Consider the following 17123-nt stretch of genomic DNA (forward strand, 5'->3'; position numbering starts at 1 on the left):
GCAGATTATTAGGTGGCCATGATTGGTAAGGGCCAAAGTGAAATGTGGCCAGGACACCAGGTTACACCCCTACTCTTTTCAAGAAATGCACTGGGGTTTTTAATGACCACAGAGAGTCAGGACCTGGGTTTTACATCTCATCCGAAGGACAACGCCTGTTTACAGTATAGTGTCCCCGTCACTATACTGGGGCATTAGGACCCTGCTGGCCTCACTAACACCTTTTCCAGCAGCAACCTTAGTTTTCCCCAGGAGGTCTCCCATCCAGGTACTGACCAGGTTCACACCTGCTTAGCTTCAGTGGGTTACCAGTTGTGAGTTGCAGGGTGATATGGCTGCTGGCACAATGGTGTGTATGTCACAGATCTGTTTTACAACTTCATGGGAAGGATTAGGCAGACTCAAAACAAATGCATTTCCATGGAATATTTTATTGTCTACATGCAGTAATTGTTTTTTACTGTTTATATCTACAGTATGCTGCATATAGCAGAGGGGAAACCCTCTGACTGCAGGCTATAAGTATTCAGCGACTAATGAGGCATTCCTTCTGACTCCTCATTGGTCACAGGAGGTATCTTGGCATTTCTAGGATCTTATATGAACTTCCTCTTGCATGATTCTATATGCTGTCTCACTGCTGCTTTTTCACACTTCTCCAGCCACATAATAACAGGAAGAGAGCACTGAAATACAATGCAAGTAAGTTTAGCAGCAACACACAAAAAATCATTTTTACCTTCATATTCATCGGGGTCTGTGAGAATCCAAATTTCTGACGTGTTGTTATCACTGAAACAGAACTGATTTGCTTTGCTTGCTTTTTGCACAAAATGCTAGGGTAACATACAGTACAAGCTATATAAGGTAACTTTTATTTACATTTGGTTGGATATTTTTAGTACCAATTAGCCTTTTAGCGCTGTGCTGTGGTATTCTATCAACAACAGGTATTTTAACAAAGGGCACATTCTAAGATTCCTGTGTTAAGAAACAGTTCCTCAGTTTAAAAAAAACTTCCTGAAGGTTTGCAGTTGGTCTCATCATGAACAATGTTCACTTTATTTTTTTCTCTTGACCAAGGACAACATTTGAACAAGTGTTTCGAAACAGTCGTGTTTCTTTATAAAAAACAGTTATAGAATCTTGTTTCTTAGTGAAACACACATGACTGAAGGGTGCTGTTGCTATAATTTAAAAATGGAATAGAACTTCAAAACAGGATAACAAACACTGATGCCTTTATTGGATGAGGCACTTCCATGCCCTTGTTTGCTATAGATAAACCACAATTTTCTTTAACCTTCTTTTTATCAGAAAGACTTTCTAATAAACTGAAGCCCAGTAGATCCTTAACACCTTTCTTTTAAATTGATCAACTTTCCAAACAAAAATTACATATTTGGAATACACAAAGAAGAATCTCCAAATATAAAAAAACAATGAGAATGTATTTTATTACGGTGTTATGGATCTAAAAACAAGCTACTCACATGATGGTAATCATTCAAATGTAAATACTGTTTCAGGCAAAGCAAATTTATTGTAAAACAAAAACTCTGTAACAGCTAATAGTAATTGAATTGAACAATGGATGTCGTTACGGGTAGACTTCCACACTTGTACTATACAAATAAGAATTAACTCAACTATGCTTATATAGTTATATGTCTTTAATGCCTCTCAGTACACTGTATTGTAGCCCCCAATTATTTTTCAATGAGAGAAATAATCTAATAAGTCACACATGCTATACAATTGTAATACTTATATGTATGCCATCTGGTTGTAAGCAAAAACTGACATGAAAACCATACATAAGCAGAAATAGTTAAGACAATGGGTGCACTAAAATATATACTTTCCAATAATTCTGTTTAAATATTATTTAGATAATGGAATTGGAAAAGACAGTAAGTCTACCTTACAATATAGCAAAGCAGCAGTATGTTTAAGTGCTGTTTTTCATGGTTAGAAAATGCTTTGCTAATTTAACAATATTCTATTGTTTTTAATTGAATTTTCCCTCATATTTATTACTGGGTACTGTATGGACAACAAAGCTCCCCACTTCCTATTCATCATTTGTATTGCATTTATAGACTTTTGTCTGTATACACTGTAGGACCCCTGAATTTAGATGAAAACAGTGATCTCACAGTATCAAATTTAAAACCCTTAGTACCCAAACAAGAGTCTAGGTGTCTCCTGGCCTACAAGTTATGCTAGTTTTTTTAAAGGATAAACAAGACATTTGTTCAAGCAGTAAAGAGCCAACATCTTTTTAAAACACAATCAATCATGACCATTGTCAGAATGTCATACTCATTTTAGGCTGAAACCACTAAATGCCCACTTGTGGAGTACTTGTTTCCTTGTTTAAAATCATCTATCTTTATTGTGCACTTTATTTGGGATTCTAAACTATTCTTAAGAAAACACCAAGTAAGCTGAGAACACTGAGAAAAAACAAGAAATGCATTGTGAAGCATGTTAGAATGTGGTTCTGTACTCCAGCCAATTTAATAATTGGTAAAGACTTATGTTCTTTCATAACACCATTGTCTGTGTGTACGTATTTATCTACAGGCTTTATTGCTTTGAGCTCACCATAAATGGTGAGATAGTAGTATAATGTGTAATTATTATTCTACAAAATTCCTTTTACTGATACTCGATTTTTTTTAGATTGGAGCTCATTGTTTAGAGCGACCTAATTTAATAGGCCAACATTTTTCTCATGAATAAGCACAAGAGACTTCACTTTTTATAAATCGGCCAGACATGACCACACTGTCTTCAGCAGCTAATGCGAATAGTTCAATACTCCACTCTGAAAGTAGTTCGCACTGCACTCAAGGAGGTGGGTAACTATAAATTAGCCTTTAACGTATCAAAAAGTTGGAAAAGAAGAAAGAAAGAACAGCTTGGAAATTACATGAAACTAATTAGTTCCTCATATTCGACTTCCAATCAATATGGATCTGAAACTAGAGCAAAAAAAAAAAAAAGCTCTTTTGTAGAGTGGATGTGTACACATAATCACATTGTTAACCACACTCAGACCACACTTGTCTGTGGTTTGACATTTATATCCACACAATGCTTTCATTTCGTTCGTTTGCATTTATTATACTTGGAGAGCTCTTCCAAAAAATAAACCTTTTCTATAATTCTTCAATACATTTAACGGAATATTTTGTTTTTATATTCTCTAATAGTTTATATGATTTTAATGTTGGGAAGTATTAAATCACATTTGATAAGGATGATAGGGTTGGAAGACATTCTTTTTTCTGCTCCTCGGTTACGGTACTCATTTTACGACTTCACAGGTGCAACTGTACGGGCATCTGCGTGTGTCCTGTATCTTAAGTTAAAAGTTGCGAATAGCTGATTTCCGAGCGCAACCTTGTCTTAATATAAATATTTATATTTTGATCCAGTCTTTTTGTTCTTGCTAGGTACAATCCATTGGCATAAAGATTTGTTACTGTTTTAGGATTATCTTGCGCAACGGTGTTGACAGTGGAAGCTCTGTTGCTTTATTTGGCGACGGTGGCTAATTCAATTGTCCATTGAAAAGCATTCTTGTAGTACTGAAAGAATCGGGTTAGCAGCGTACACCATAAGATCCATTCTGGAACCAATTTGTTTTGTTCATATCGGATAATGTCGTTAAGTCTTTAAACCTGGAACCTTGTTTGGGTTTTGTTTCCGCGTTCCTAAACATCCGCGATTTAACATGTTTAAACACATTTTTGAAGTTCACTTCCTCATGCATGGCAGCGATAAGGAAGTGTTGTGAATCTTCTCTAAGCAGAAACTGCAAGCTCAAGAAGTTAAACAAAGGAGTGGCTATAGTGGGCGTGTTACCGTGAAGGCAGGTGATGTATAAAACTGTCCCAGCTCTCCCGTCCCATTAGCTCAAACTAAGTTTTACAATGGGAAGAACTCTCTTATTATGGATCTTGACACTATCAGTCTCGCTTGGTCTTTCAGGTAAGTCGCTGATTATTTTGCATGTCAACAGAACGCGTTGTTACCTGACCAATATATCTTGCAATGTATGGTTTTGAAACTTACAGTATCGTTTAAACTCTTCACTTTCACGACTCCTAAGTTATAGAAGAGGCCTGGTAAAAATAATGATCGTCACAGAAGTCATTTGTATGTGCTTACTACCCTAATAGTTACGTCTAAAGAAACTCGTGTAACTGAGTGTGCCCTTGAGGGAAGACAGTTTGGGCAGAGTTTTTGTGTTTATACATAAAAAATCAAGAAGACATCTTTAAGGTTAAAGTTACTATCATCCATTGAATCAACATTTTAATACACACCCTTTCAGTTTCAATGCATATGCATTGCCATCTGAACAGGTACATTGATATTGTTTTCTACCAGATCATTAAAAATATTATTGCAGTCAAACTCCATTCAAATTTTTGCACACACTAAAATCATGGTACATTTTTTAATTTATATTTTACACTATTGCTTTATCATGAAATGATACGACATAAATTACTATTAAAACATTTAGAGCACTATGATTTTTTTAGTAATAATAATCCCCTTTATAATAATAAACCCAAGGAAACCCACGCAAGAAGCTGATTACTTGGAATAAGAGGAGAAAAACTGAATATTTAATGAATATTTTGTCATGTATAAATATCGCACAGTAAAAAGAATATTAATAGGCTGGCTCTTATCAAGTACAAAAAAATGTCAGCTTGGGAATGGTCCATTGCTGGTCATTTTTACCAATTAGCAATGAATACGGTTTGTAACCGCTTCAATAACATGTTCCAAATATTCCTGTCCTGATATCTGCCACTTTTGAAATCTGACAGTAGATGTCAAGCACAGTGATTACGCAGTAGCTACTAGAGTGGCCTACTCGTGTCAAGACAAACAGCCTGTCGTTCAGTGGTTGGCAGATTAGAAAAAGAGACCACTTTCCAATAATTGCCTTTCATGTCCTGCACAGTGGGCAGCACAGCGCCACAGTGATTAGTATTGCTCCTCACAGCACTGGTGTTCAGTTCCTCAGGTGCTATTCACTTTGAATTTGTATGTTCTCCCCTTGTTTGCATGGGTTTCTCCCTGGTGCTCCGGTTTCACCCCACAGTTCCACAACATACTGGTTTATGGGAGTGTGTCTTTGTGTCTGTGTGTGCCTTGCAATCGACTGGCGTCCTGTCCAGGGTGTGTGCTCGTTTCTTGCTGGAATAAGCTCCAGCTCTCCTGTCCCCGTATATTGGATAAAGCAGTTAGATGTCCTGCATATTGAAGAATGGTTGATTCCTGTTGTGATCTGATCAGCCTTGAATTTATACAAGTGGGAATAGGAAGGAATCTTAGGAGAGTTCCACTATCTCAAACCCCATGTCATGCTTTCTGTCCCCCACCTAGAATAGTTTGTACCAACCCAACCTGATGGAAAAGTGCAAATTAAAGAACAGAAACTGTTTTGGGGTGTTTTTTTTTTAATTTAAGGTTTCTTGAGCAGACGTTTTGCATTCTAAAATCCATAGTTTAATCATCATGAGTAATAATACACTTCTTAAAATAAATGACCACAGTGTCTGGATTGTGAAAACTGGGATTGCGCAATTTCCCAAGATACTGGTATCGACTGCATTTTATTAACTGGCAGTTCATTAGGAAGTCACATTGTCTGCTGTAGAGGCGGCTGGCTTCTGACCAAATGCTTATGCGGATGAGATTATTATTTTTCTGCTTGTTTAGCTGAACAAATGCTGAACTGATCACGTTCTACTTGAGGATCAGGGCATCCAGAAAAGAGGCTGAATTATATTTAGTCTTTAGAAATTACTGATTGCTGGATTGGTGCTTTCAAAGTCCAGGGTTGAAGTCCACTGACTATTGTCTAGTCACCGACAGTTGTGCAAACGTACAATTACTTAATTAAACCAAAGTAGCAACGATGAGGTGATTAAAATTCCCATGATGCATTTAATTGATGAGAAAAATGAGAAATGCTATTCCAGATATCGTGACTATAAAAAAAATTCATGCATTCTTGGTCTGACATATTTTTGGTCTGCACACTATCATCTGTGCTGATGAAGGTGTTCAGTTTGAAATCATTTCCGAAACTTTCAGATTTAATATACGATGCCTTGAAGACCACATCTTTAGCTCTCTAAGCTAACAGGAATTTATATCTAGAATCTTCAACATATTGATAAAGTTAAAAATGCTGTAAATTTGTAAACATTTTTTTTTTTAATTCTCACTTGTTTAAGTATTCAGCCCGTTTGCTACAGTAACCCTGAATCAGTGCAGCTGCAAAAGAGTAGTGTGAAACCTCACTGTGCTAATATGGTTTCTGTGTGCCAACAAATTGGTTTAAGCTCAACGTCAGTAACAGATATGAGTAACTGCAGCTCTGTTAGTTGCCTCACATAGCACTATGAGTAACCGATTGTGAAGCCCACACTGCTTTCGATATAAACCAGCGGTGATGTGGGAGGAAAATATCAGGATGTAATTTTCCCTTTAAATACAGTGAAATCAATCTTTAAGAAGTAGAATGTGCATCCTACCACCTAGAGACTCCCTAGATAAGTCCTGTCTTCCAAACTGAGCAGAATGGCAACCATAAGAATTCCCAGCTGGAAGTCAATGTTGAAAGATATGGAAAGTTTCTTTGGGGAGTCAGTATTCTGGTTCCTACACAAACCTGGTTTGAATGGTCAAATGACAAGAAAGTAACCACTGCTGAAAAAGGCTCCTCCTAAATTCCATATAAGATACATAACAGACATGTGACAGAAGGTTTTATGGTCAGGCAAAAGAAGAAGCGTGTGGACCCGAGTGATGACCGAGCACAGTACATGTGAATCGTTGTTGCCCACTACACTTGAGTTGTCCACATCTAAAACAGTCCAAATTATAACAGAACAGAAGTGGAAATGACTTTTAATCCAAGAACAGGAAGCAAGTGTATACAAAATGGGTTGTGATAGTATGGAACAAGATACCCATGTTGTCAAAGCCATTACCCTGGCCTCCTTTAAGAAAATGCCATTAATAATTAGCTACCAATTGCCAATGAGCTGAATAACCTCCTCTCTTTTGTAACCTTTCTCATATTGTATCATCAAAATGTGCCAGCACATACAGTACTACTGGTGTAATGGCATGGAAAATATCACTTGTTATTGTGTGTTATATTATGTATTCATTAATATCATAGCAACAGCATGATTTTTTCATAGAGAAGGTAACTCTTAGGTCAGTAATTACCAGCCATGTCAATGCTAACTTAGAACCTCTAATTGTTCTCTAGTTGTTCCCATGTTTGTACAGTATTTATGCTTGCATCAGGTGAAGAATTTGTAGGCTGGGGGGAGTGACAACTGTCCCCATAATCTGTGAGGATTTGATCCCGTTGACTTCATCACTTTTTTTGCTGATCAGTGTTTTGAGAAGCCGATTGGGCCATATGTTTATAAAATAAATCGATTTTCGTGGTCTAAGACCTTGCAGTGTTGTTAAAAGCTTTGCAGGACATTATCGTGAAAATATAAAAATACTCCCAATTTCTCCAGCTCTCGTAGAACTCATAATATCTTCAGCATGAGAAATTACAAGGACACCGTTTGGAGAGAAGAATGCACAGTCCTCCACACAACTAACACTACTGCAGAGGTCATTATGATAAGGATTCTGGAGTAAACTCTCACCTACTGTAAATAATCTCAGACTACACACTAGTCATCACAGTGTTAAAATGTGCTCAGTTTGACATCAAATCAGAAACTCAGGATTCAATATTTATATAGTTTCCACATTTTGTAGGTGTCTGAGCTTGCAATCCTGACACTTCCAAACAGGACTTTATATTTAGATTCGTCACAACCTACTCCAGATTTATGAATCTTACCTTTTAAATTCGTTTTTTAAAGAGCATTAGAAGATTCTCAGTTGCTTAAGTATTCAGCCCATTGGAAAAGCTGATCAGCTATATGGAACATTAATACACAAAACACAGCTTGAAAACTAAGCTAATAGATATTCCTACCACTGATCTATAATAAGTCAAAGGAATGTCTGAAGATATCTGGGGTGGGTGCAAGTAACATTCACAGTCTGTTAAATATAAATATTAACAGTTTGTTAAAAAGCAGGCATAGATACAGTAAAGATGCAGAATGGAAGAATCCACTGTAATATGCCACAGAACAAAAACAAAAGGAATGGGCGTTAATATCTAATTAATGAGACTGTTGAGTATCCTTCAGTCCTGATTGTCCATGTTTTTCTGGAAGTTTCTTATATATGTATACCTTGTTTCCTGAATTTCCAGTTGTGTATCTCTCTTGAAGCCTTTCCACCACCCCATCTTCACCCTTGCAGCAGCTCCATGGCTCATTCCTTGCAAAAGTGAATGAGGTTCAGTCGGCCTCATCCTTATAGTCATCTTTAGCCGTTCTTTCAGCTCAAGTTATGCCACATATACCCTCTCTGTGAAGTGGTTATTAGAATCTGGGGAAACTACTGAAGTAGTTATTGTTTATCTTTTGATATAAGTGTGCTTGTGCTTTATCAACTTGCAGTAACTCAGAAATAAATAGGATAAAGTTCCTGTTCCAACAGCTAAAAAATGTTTTGCCCAAGGCAGAAGGGGAAAGAAGAAGTACTTGCAAGTAAATGTGCATGTGTTAGTGAATGCTTAATTTCTGTGGCTCATAGAGTTCTGCTTGTGGCTGCCTGTCCATGATATTACAGTCAATTTGTTGAGCCGTCATTGTTACAATTCACATAAAGTTACACAGTAGAATTGGTTGAACGGGATTCCAAGTAACGCTAGGTATTAGTTAAATATTAAGTTGTAAGAAACTGCTTAGGAACTAGTTAAGAAAAAATGCTCATTGCTTAGTACTAGAATTTGCAAAAACATACAAAAAATCAGCTTTTATATTTGTCTTGGGTTAATGCACACTGAGCTAATATTCCTAGGTGAAGTTCAGTTTATTTACTAAAAGCTTTTTGCTAGCACATATTGCATTTTCAACACAAATCACTTGCAGTCATACAATCAATTATGTTATGAATAGAAATAATCCCCGAAAGACCCAGACATTGCTACGGACTGGTACTAATCTTTCCAACTCCAGTTTCCTTCCTCACTACTCAGGTCCTTTGCTGTATTACTGTGTTTCAGTGGGGGGCAGTACTCTGCTGGACGGAGTCAAAGAATATGAAGTGGTGAGACCCCTCAGACTTCACACACGACACAAGAGAGACACTGAGGTAGGCTCAGCCAGTGTTAAACAGAAACATTTTGTTTACTTTTCTTTGTTGCATTTTAGCTTTGAAACTTTACCTGTACTTAAATTATGAGAAAGATGGCTCTCTTCAGATAGTTTTGTTTTCTTTGTGGGTACAGTTGCTTTGTGTTGCATATAGAGAGTATCCCCAACGTTTCCCTTCCATTGGAAGTCTGCAATCCAGCATATAGTTGTGAGGCTGCAGTGTCAAGTGCCACACCCTCGTGCCAAGCGTTGTACTTATTGGGTGTTTGTTTGTTTTTCTCCAGATGTCATGGCCAGATGTTGTGAAATATGGGATGCAAGTGGAAGGAAAAGACATTGTGATGCATCTTGAAAAGAACGAGTGAGCGTGATACAACTGCATTCTGTAATATGCTGTAAAAATAGAATCAGTGCTGAGGAAAACCTGACAAATAAGAATGTAAATATTCATCTGTTGAAATGATGCTCAACAGTGTCCCCAGGGGACAGAAGGTCTTTTGGTTTTCCTTCCACAAGAGCTCTTAATGTTCCTGATTGATTAGTTATGTTTAACTGAACTAGTTTAACTCCTCTATGAAAAAGATGGAAATTGTGTAAGAGACGTATAAATCCCTCTGGACCTTGGTTGTTAAGGACTGGAGTTGAGGACCCCTTGTCTTACAGATTCTAGTTAATGACCCATGACATGAATTTTGTAGATTAATCCACTGCTTTAAAAAAAAAGATGATCTCATTGACTTTTTATACATGGACCAGTCCTGTTTGACATATCCTACGGTAACCTTTTCAACATGACCACAGGAAACATCTGACTTTGTTGGCCCTCCTTTTGATCAGTCCTTTCCGAATACTCCTAGGGACCTGCTTACCAAAGACTACACCGAAACCCACTATTCTGATGCAGGGAAAGAAATTACCTCCACCCCTCAAGATCTGGTATGTCAATAACTCAACTCAAGTCTATCAATATCAATTCAGGTGGGTAGCTGCGTCAGCATGCGTATGCTGCAAAGGAACAAGTAATAGGTTTATTCCATGCTGAAAAAATGAAGAGAGAAAACACAACGTTTCGGCTGTGGAGCCTTCTTCAGGTGTGACACCTGAAGAAGGCTCCACGGCCAAAACGTTGTGTTTTCTCTCTTCTTTTTTTCAGCATGGAATAAACCTATTACTTGTTCCCTATCAATATCAATGCTGTAATGCTAAAGAAATGTTTTTGATCCTTTGCAAAAAAAAAAATAATTGCATTGTAACTACGGGGCTAAAAGATATAAACTGCCTTGTATGGAGTATATAGAGCCCCATGGAGGGCAGATAGTAATAATACAGTTTTATTTATAAGCTCTTTTAAACAAACATAAACCACAGAGACAAGGAATCTCCTTTACTTAATGTTCCTTTGACCCACTCTTCGGCAGACATACTCGGTTCTTTTCAAGCTTTGCTTTTCAATTCAGAATTTGAGCACAACATCAGATTTTTAATATTTCATTTTATTTGTAGAATTTAATACAATAAGTTACATAAATCACTATTTTATACCTCCAGTCTTTCCATCTGATGTCTCGATAAGGTAATTGAACTTAATTAACATTAATTACATCACTTTAACTGCTTTCCCAGCTCTAACAGAGAGTATTTACAAAACCTTCTGAACTGTAGTCCCTTAGTAGGAATGTTAAGGAGTACTGTTTTCAAATTTTCCTCTTTTTTAGAGCAAGAGTTTCAGATAGTTAATTCGTAAAGGAATGTATTAAGTAATTAAGAGCTTGGGAAGCCAATCACAATAGAACTACCAAGTGATAGCAGTTTCTTTACAGGAGGCTTCTTTCCTTTTTTCTGATAGAAAGCTTCCATCAGTTAGTGTTGAATTTTTTAATTAATCAAGAAAAAATGCCAGATGCATTGTAGTCTGAACCATCCTGTCAAATTAGAATTGGGAATCCTTTATCTAGGTAATAAACCTTTTTAGATATGTGGCATATATTCTGTTTAAATCAGTCTTGGATGACATGGTAACACAAGTTCTGTACAACATGCAGGAGTGGCCTCATTTACTTATTTTGTGTCTGTCTTGTCTTTACCTGTGCCTCTTCAGGATCACTGCTTCTACCATGGACACATACAGAGTGATGACAGCTCCGTGGCTAGCATCAGTACCTGCAGTGGGCTAAGGTGGGTACAGTGTACATTTAGGATGTAAAAACAGGACAGGCAAGGGCACACCGTATGCTCTGCATGTCCTGGCTCAGTCACTGTGCAGGGTAGACATTCAAGACTTGGGGATGTCTTGAAAAGAATTGGATTCGTTTACACATTGGGGTGTTTTAACATCACATCTAACATAGCTTCCAGTCAGTTAGATTCTCTCTTCCTCATGATTATGCGTCTTTCCATTTAAGGGACTTGAGCTTATTACAAGGGTTATTCCAACCCTGATCATGGAGTTACTCCTGTGCTTGCTAGTTTGTGTTCCAGCTAATCTCACGGTTGCTCATGTCTGTCCTACCTCAAAATAGCAATTGGCTAAATTAGTCTATTGATCTCTCAAACACTCATAATATTTAAATGCCTATAATCCATAAATAGCTAAGAAATTCCAAATGTTAAGTGGCAATAATTAACAAAGTTTAAATTATTCATTTAAAACTTGATTGTTTAAGCTTAGCTGGGAAATTCTTTAGTGGAAAGGGTTTTGTGAATTTACTGTTTAACTTCACTTGGTCTTGGAGAGTAAGATGGTATCGTAACTGTTAATTCTTTTAAAACTTTCATTTACCACTTTTCTGATGCAGTAGTCCAGAGGAACGTGGTTTGTAAGCTCTGATTGAGGAACCTATAAAATCAAGAATGGCAGGGGTTCTGTAGAATCAGGGATGGAGACCAGTGCTGAGTATTTTCTGTAACACGCTTCCTCCCATGGTTCCTCTTAGAGGTTATTTCCAGACTGCAGGCCAGCGTTATCTGATAGAGCCCCTGTCTGAGGAAGACACCGGTGACCATGCTGTCCTGAAGTATGAGAGTCTGAATGAGACACCAGCAGTCTGTGGAGTGACCAACACCAGCTGGGATGAGAACTACCCTTCTGTCAGCAAAGTGCGCTCCAGAATTGCGGTAAGCCCTAGGCACAGGCATAGTCATGGGGGCTGCTGGGTGCCAGTGTGAAGTTTTGAATGTCCAGAATGGTGTAAACTAAACCAGGAAGCTAAAGAATCTGTGAACAATGCAGGTCATTCTTCAAGGAAATACCTAGTGAATCCTATTACAGTTTATGGTGTTTATAGATTATAGTGATGTTACTGATCCAACAAAAATGATCTGCTCAGTAACTGTCAAATGGTTTAACTAGTAAAGGTGCTTTTGAGGACTACTGTTCACACATCCCTTGTTTGGGTTTTGGCACTGTCATTATCCTACTGTTAGGATTCAATTACCCAGAGTATCCTCAGTTTGCCATGCAATAGCAAACCCAGAGAGCTTTCAGCATTCCGAGTTTTCAATAAGGATCATATCAGTCCTCCTTTTGTAGCTTATTCCACTGAAGGTACTGGGAAGCTTCTAGACTGCAAAATAGAAGATGGCTGACCTGGAGCAGATTTTTGGAACCTTCCTTATCTCCTACATGTCAAACTGAGGGTCTTAGCAGTTGACTTAGTTGATACTGTAGGTCTATCCCAGGCAGGTGTAGAGAGAAAAATAATTGGAAAAATGATTCTAAATTTTAAAATATAGAAGCTGAAGATTGGCTTATGTTCCACGTGAGGTTGATTGTTCCTTAGAGCACGCTCTTGTTTTGGTTTAAGTTAAATTCTTTACAATATAATTAAATTTAAGACCCTGTGGAAAAACCATCACCTGTGTAGAAAAATACTTGGTATACTTAATTTAATTGAAATGACCATTAACACCCATTTACCTTATTCTAGGGGCCATCTCTTATGCAGCAGCAGAAGTACATCGAGCTGTTTGTAGTTGCTGATAACAGAGAGGTAAGAGAGCCAGCTCTTGTTTTTTATGTATCTAAATCAACAACACACTTACAAAAATAATTAAATGTGTTCTTAATGAAACCTATGGATTGCCACACCCCCATATAAATTCACAGTTTCAGTAGGGTCATGCAGTTGTCCTGGTGATACACGCACCATCATGAAATAAATGAATATTTGTATTTACTTAAACATTGGTTTGAAAGAGACAGAAACTGTCTCGTTGGAGACAGAAACTGTAATAAATTATTCACCAGAGTCAGCGTAAGCATTTAAATATGCTCTGTTTATCTAGAAAAGCACACAATATCCAGAATGTTTTTCTGTCTTACCGACAAGTGTAAAAATGTAGGTTCACAGAGTCAACAAAAATTTGAATAGAAAAACATTTGCATATTTGATAAGTGGATACGTTTTTTTATTTGCATTAATATTTGCACAATTGTAGTCATAGTGAAAAGAGAACAGAATAAGTACAGTAATTTTTGAGAAGCAGAAGGAATTTTTAGTGTTCTATCACTCATTGTTAAATGGCATTTATCACTTGGAAACAAAGAAAGCATTAACAGACTATAAAATGGTGGAAATGTTTTGGTGGCTTCTGTTTTAAATGTTCCAGAACCAAGTTATGCACAGTTTTCTACTGTTTTCAGTTTATCAAAATGAAGAACAGCCTAACAGATCTGAGAAAGAGAGTCTTAGAAATAATCAACTATATCAACGTGGTGAGTTGAGTCTTTATTACTATATACTGTACCAGAAGCATTTAACGATGGGGCTCTGGTGGTCTGTCACCTTGTTTATAGACGAAATTGTGAAATATTTTCATCAGCATTGATTACCAGTACAAAACAATGTGACAGGTAAAATAAAAACTGGAACAATTTGTGATTCAAGCTTCAATTGGAAGCATTTACATTTTCTGTGAAGCTGCCCATAACAGATGGTAATTCTCACAATTGACATACTATTCTAGATTCTAAAGGGCCATTTTTAACTTTAACTTCCTACCCGTACCTACTTCATCTGAACTAACAGCCCCTATAACCTATAGTATACATTGTATTCTTGTCATATGCTTTTCAGCATTGTTAACTCGTACAGCTTCAGATATTGTTTTCTGTATAGCTTGTTCTATCTTGTTTCTGTGTAGCAACGGTTAATCAGCAGATACGAGAGAGGGGGAAATCTCTCTAAAAACATGTTTGGAGATGAAAAGAAGCGATTCAGCCCATCCTGATCAGTTTACCACTAACTGAATACATACAGAACATTTCTTACAGCTTAGAAAGCTATTGTCCACATGACGCCATTAGTCTGACTTCAGTCAGACTCATTCTGATAACAGTTGTTCTTCATATTTCCAGATTATATTTAATCAAACCATTCTGGGTTATTGCACAACAGCGCTGGCTGTCACTGTTAGAAAGTGTATGTTTTGTAATAACTGCAAAGCTACACAGTTAAACAGTAAATAAAATAATGGGAGTTCACACTTTAAGCCCTGACTACAATTATCTACGATGTGCAGCAAAGGAGAAATAAACAAAATGAGTTGGCACAGCAAGATTAATTTTAGCGGACTCAAGGTTGTACAGTTCTGGTGTTGTGGGAGACGAGTTAATTTGTTCCTCCATTCAGGCCTTAGATTAAATTGTAAGTGCTAACTAAAGTACATAAATCTTCATTTTGCAAGCTGCAGGCTAATTGTTTCCTCAAAAGGAAGGTTATGGTGACTAGACAAAGATAACGATGAGATTATTACTGCTCTTGTCACAATATAATGGCTAAAATTATTTCTTAACAAATGGTCATTGGCAAGTTACATGTCCCCTTCTTTATCAACTCATGTGAAAGTAATTATCACTAGGCTTTGAAATTTACCTGCAGAGGGCCTTGGAAATCAGGATTTTGGGGCTGTAGGTAAGAAAGCTCTTATTGTTCTTAATTTTAGTGTTATTAATTATACCCATCTTTCTACTGTCTGTTCATAGGTGTACCAGCCATTAAATACCTTTATTGCTCTGACTGGGCTGGAGGTGTGGAATGTCCAGGACAAAATTAATGTGACAGCACCAGCTGGACAGACGCTGGACCGGTTCACCAACTGGCGGAACTCTGACCTGATAAAGAGAAAGAAGCATGACAACGCCCAGCTTTTAACGTACGTCTTAGGAATGTTCAACCAACTAATGCCTCTAAGGTGTACAGTTAACTTAAAAACTCCACTCGTATGTTTCTGTTATATGAAATTCTCTCTCAGAGCCAATAAAAATGCACTGCCATGGTGAAGTTGTGTTCATGACACCCAATGTCTTGATGCATTATGCAGCTTAACAGCAAAACCACAGTGTGTGTAAGAGGAATCTTATGGTGGTGATATTGTGAAGAATTGTACTCATATCTCACAATTAGTTAGGTTTTGTAGAATACAAATTTGCCAGAGTTTGAACACAGGCTGGATTGACTCAAAGAAAGCTATACCCACCAATTTCAAGAGGATTAAAAGAAAAGCCGATGTAAATGACGAGGGTTTCAAAAGGTGGTGTCATCAGGGGAGTCGAAGGGTGGGACAGTGGTGTGTGTCAGTTAGCACTGTTGGCTCACCGCTCTTGAGTCTGGACTTGGGTACCTTGTCTTGTGTAGTTACTAAGTTCTTCCTATGTTTGCTTGGGATTTCTCTTGGAGCTCTGGCATCCTACCACCTTCCAAACACACTGGCTAGGTCAAAAAATGGCATCTTTGACTTTGTTTTTGTGTGTATACGCTCTACAGTGGGTTAGAATCCTGCTCCAGGGTGTTGTCCTGCCTTTCACTCCATGCTTCTGGAATAGGATGCATATTGCCAGGATGCTAACCAGGAATAAGTGTTTTTCAGATAATAGATGGATGGAATGGATCAAAATGTTTATTTAACGTGGTCCATAAAATACCAAGGGCTAACACCCCTGAGCTGTGTTAAAACGGTCGTTGAGAAGCATTCTTAAGGAACAAGCAAAAATTAATCCCTCATTGAGATCTGAGTCAATGAAAAAAAAACATCATCATGTTTCTCCATTCTGCTTTTCATTTGTTAAATACTGTCTGGACACATTTTCTTTGGCTCTGAATTTTGTAGCCTGCAAAAGTTGGATGGAACTGTACTGTGCATTCATAACATCAGTCACTTTTGCAAAATTTAATGATATAAAATGCACTAAAAAACATATCAAAGCTAATTTGGGTAGGGGAATCAAAATCCCTGAAAATGTTACTTGCTAATGTATGAAGAACTTAAAAAAATCACCTTCTTTCTGTTTTAATAACTTATCTTTCAGTGCGATTGACTTTGAAGGTGCTACCGTGGGATTAGCTTTTATAGGAACTCTGTGTTCTGGCCATTCCACTGGAGTTATCCAGGTACTGTTCTTCCTCAGTCAGTTGATCATTGTCTTATAGAGTTTTTAACTTTACCCTTTTTGACAGATTTCCTCTTGTACTTATGAATGCCACATTACACAGCTATAAGGCTGAATTATTTATGTGGGTAAATTGATAAAAACATATGGAATGTCTAATGAGTTATGAGGCCGGGACATCTTAAAGAGTAACATAGTATAGCTTTATAGGTCCAAGGGAACTTTTTGAATTCTATCATTAAAGATGCTAAATTGATTGTGGTTTCCTTTTGTTGTGGGAAATTCTTCATCAGAGGAGCAGGACACATTCTTGTGCAGATTCAGTTTTATTGAGCTCAATAAGTCCAACAACGCGCACTCGGTCTGCCCCACAGAACACACAAACTGCAAGGGTTTCCCAGCTCTTATATACAGTCAGAAGAAAGTTTGTTTCACAAACAGAAGTG

The 17123-nt window shown here is 37.4% G+C and overlaps 1 protein-coding gene across 2 annotated transcripts in view; it reads left to right on the forward strand.

Moving 5' to 3' along the window:
* Positions 1-3645: 3645 nt before the first annotated feature.
* The window catches only part of LOC102691850 (zinc metalloproteinase/disintegrin-like HR1a), a 31031-nt gene continuing 17553 nt past the window's right edge, over positions 3646-17123 (forward strand). The window contains exons 1-10 of one of the 2 annotated variants that reach the window (XM_069181451.1): positions 3646-4002; positions 9200-9288; positions 9575-9651; positions 10148-10226; positions 11389-11465; positions 12224-12404; positions 13217-13279; positions 13933-14004; positions 15274-15443; positions 16597-16678. In XM_069181451.1, the coding sequence (XP_069037552.1) occupies positions 3945-4002; positions 9200-9288; positions 9575-9651; positions 10148-10226; positions 11389-11465; positions 12224-12404; positions 13217-13279; positions 13933-14004; positions 15274-15443; positions 16597-16678 (948 nt within the window). In that variant the 5' untranslated portion in view covers positions 3646-3944. The remainder of the gene's footprint in view (positions 4003-9199; positions 9289-9574; positions 9652-10147; positions 10227-11388; positions 11466-12223; positions 12405-13216; positions 13280-13932; positions 14005-15273; positions 15444-16596; positions 16679-17123) is intronic. The other variant, XM_069181459.1, reaches the window with a different exon arrangement.

Source organism: Lepisosteus oculatus, chromosome 2, assembly GCF_040954835.1.
Source record: "Lepisosteus oculatus isolate fLepOcu1 chromosome 2, fLepOcu1.hap2, whole genome shotgun sequence".
Taxonomy (NCBI): Eukaryota; Metazoa; Chordata; class Actinopteri; order Semionotiformes; family Lepisosteidae; genus Lepisosteus; species Lepisosteus oculatus.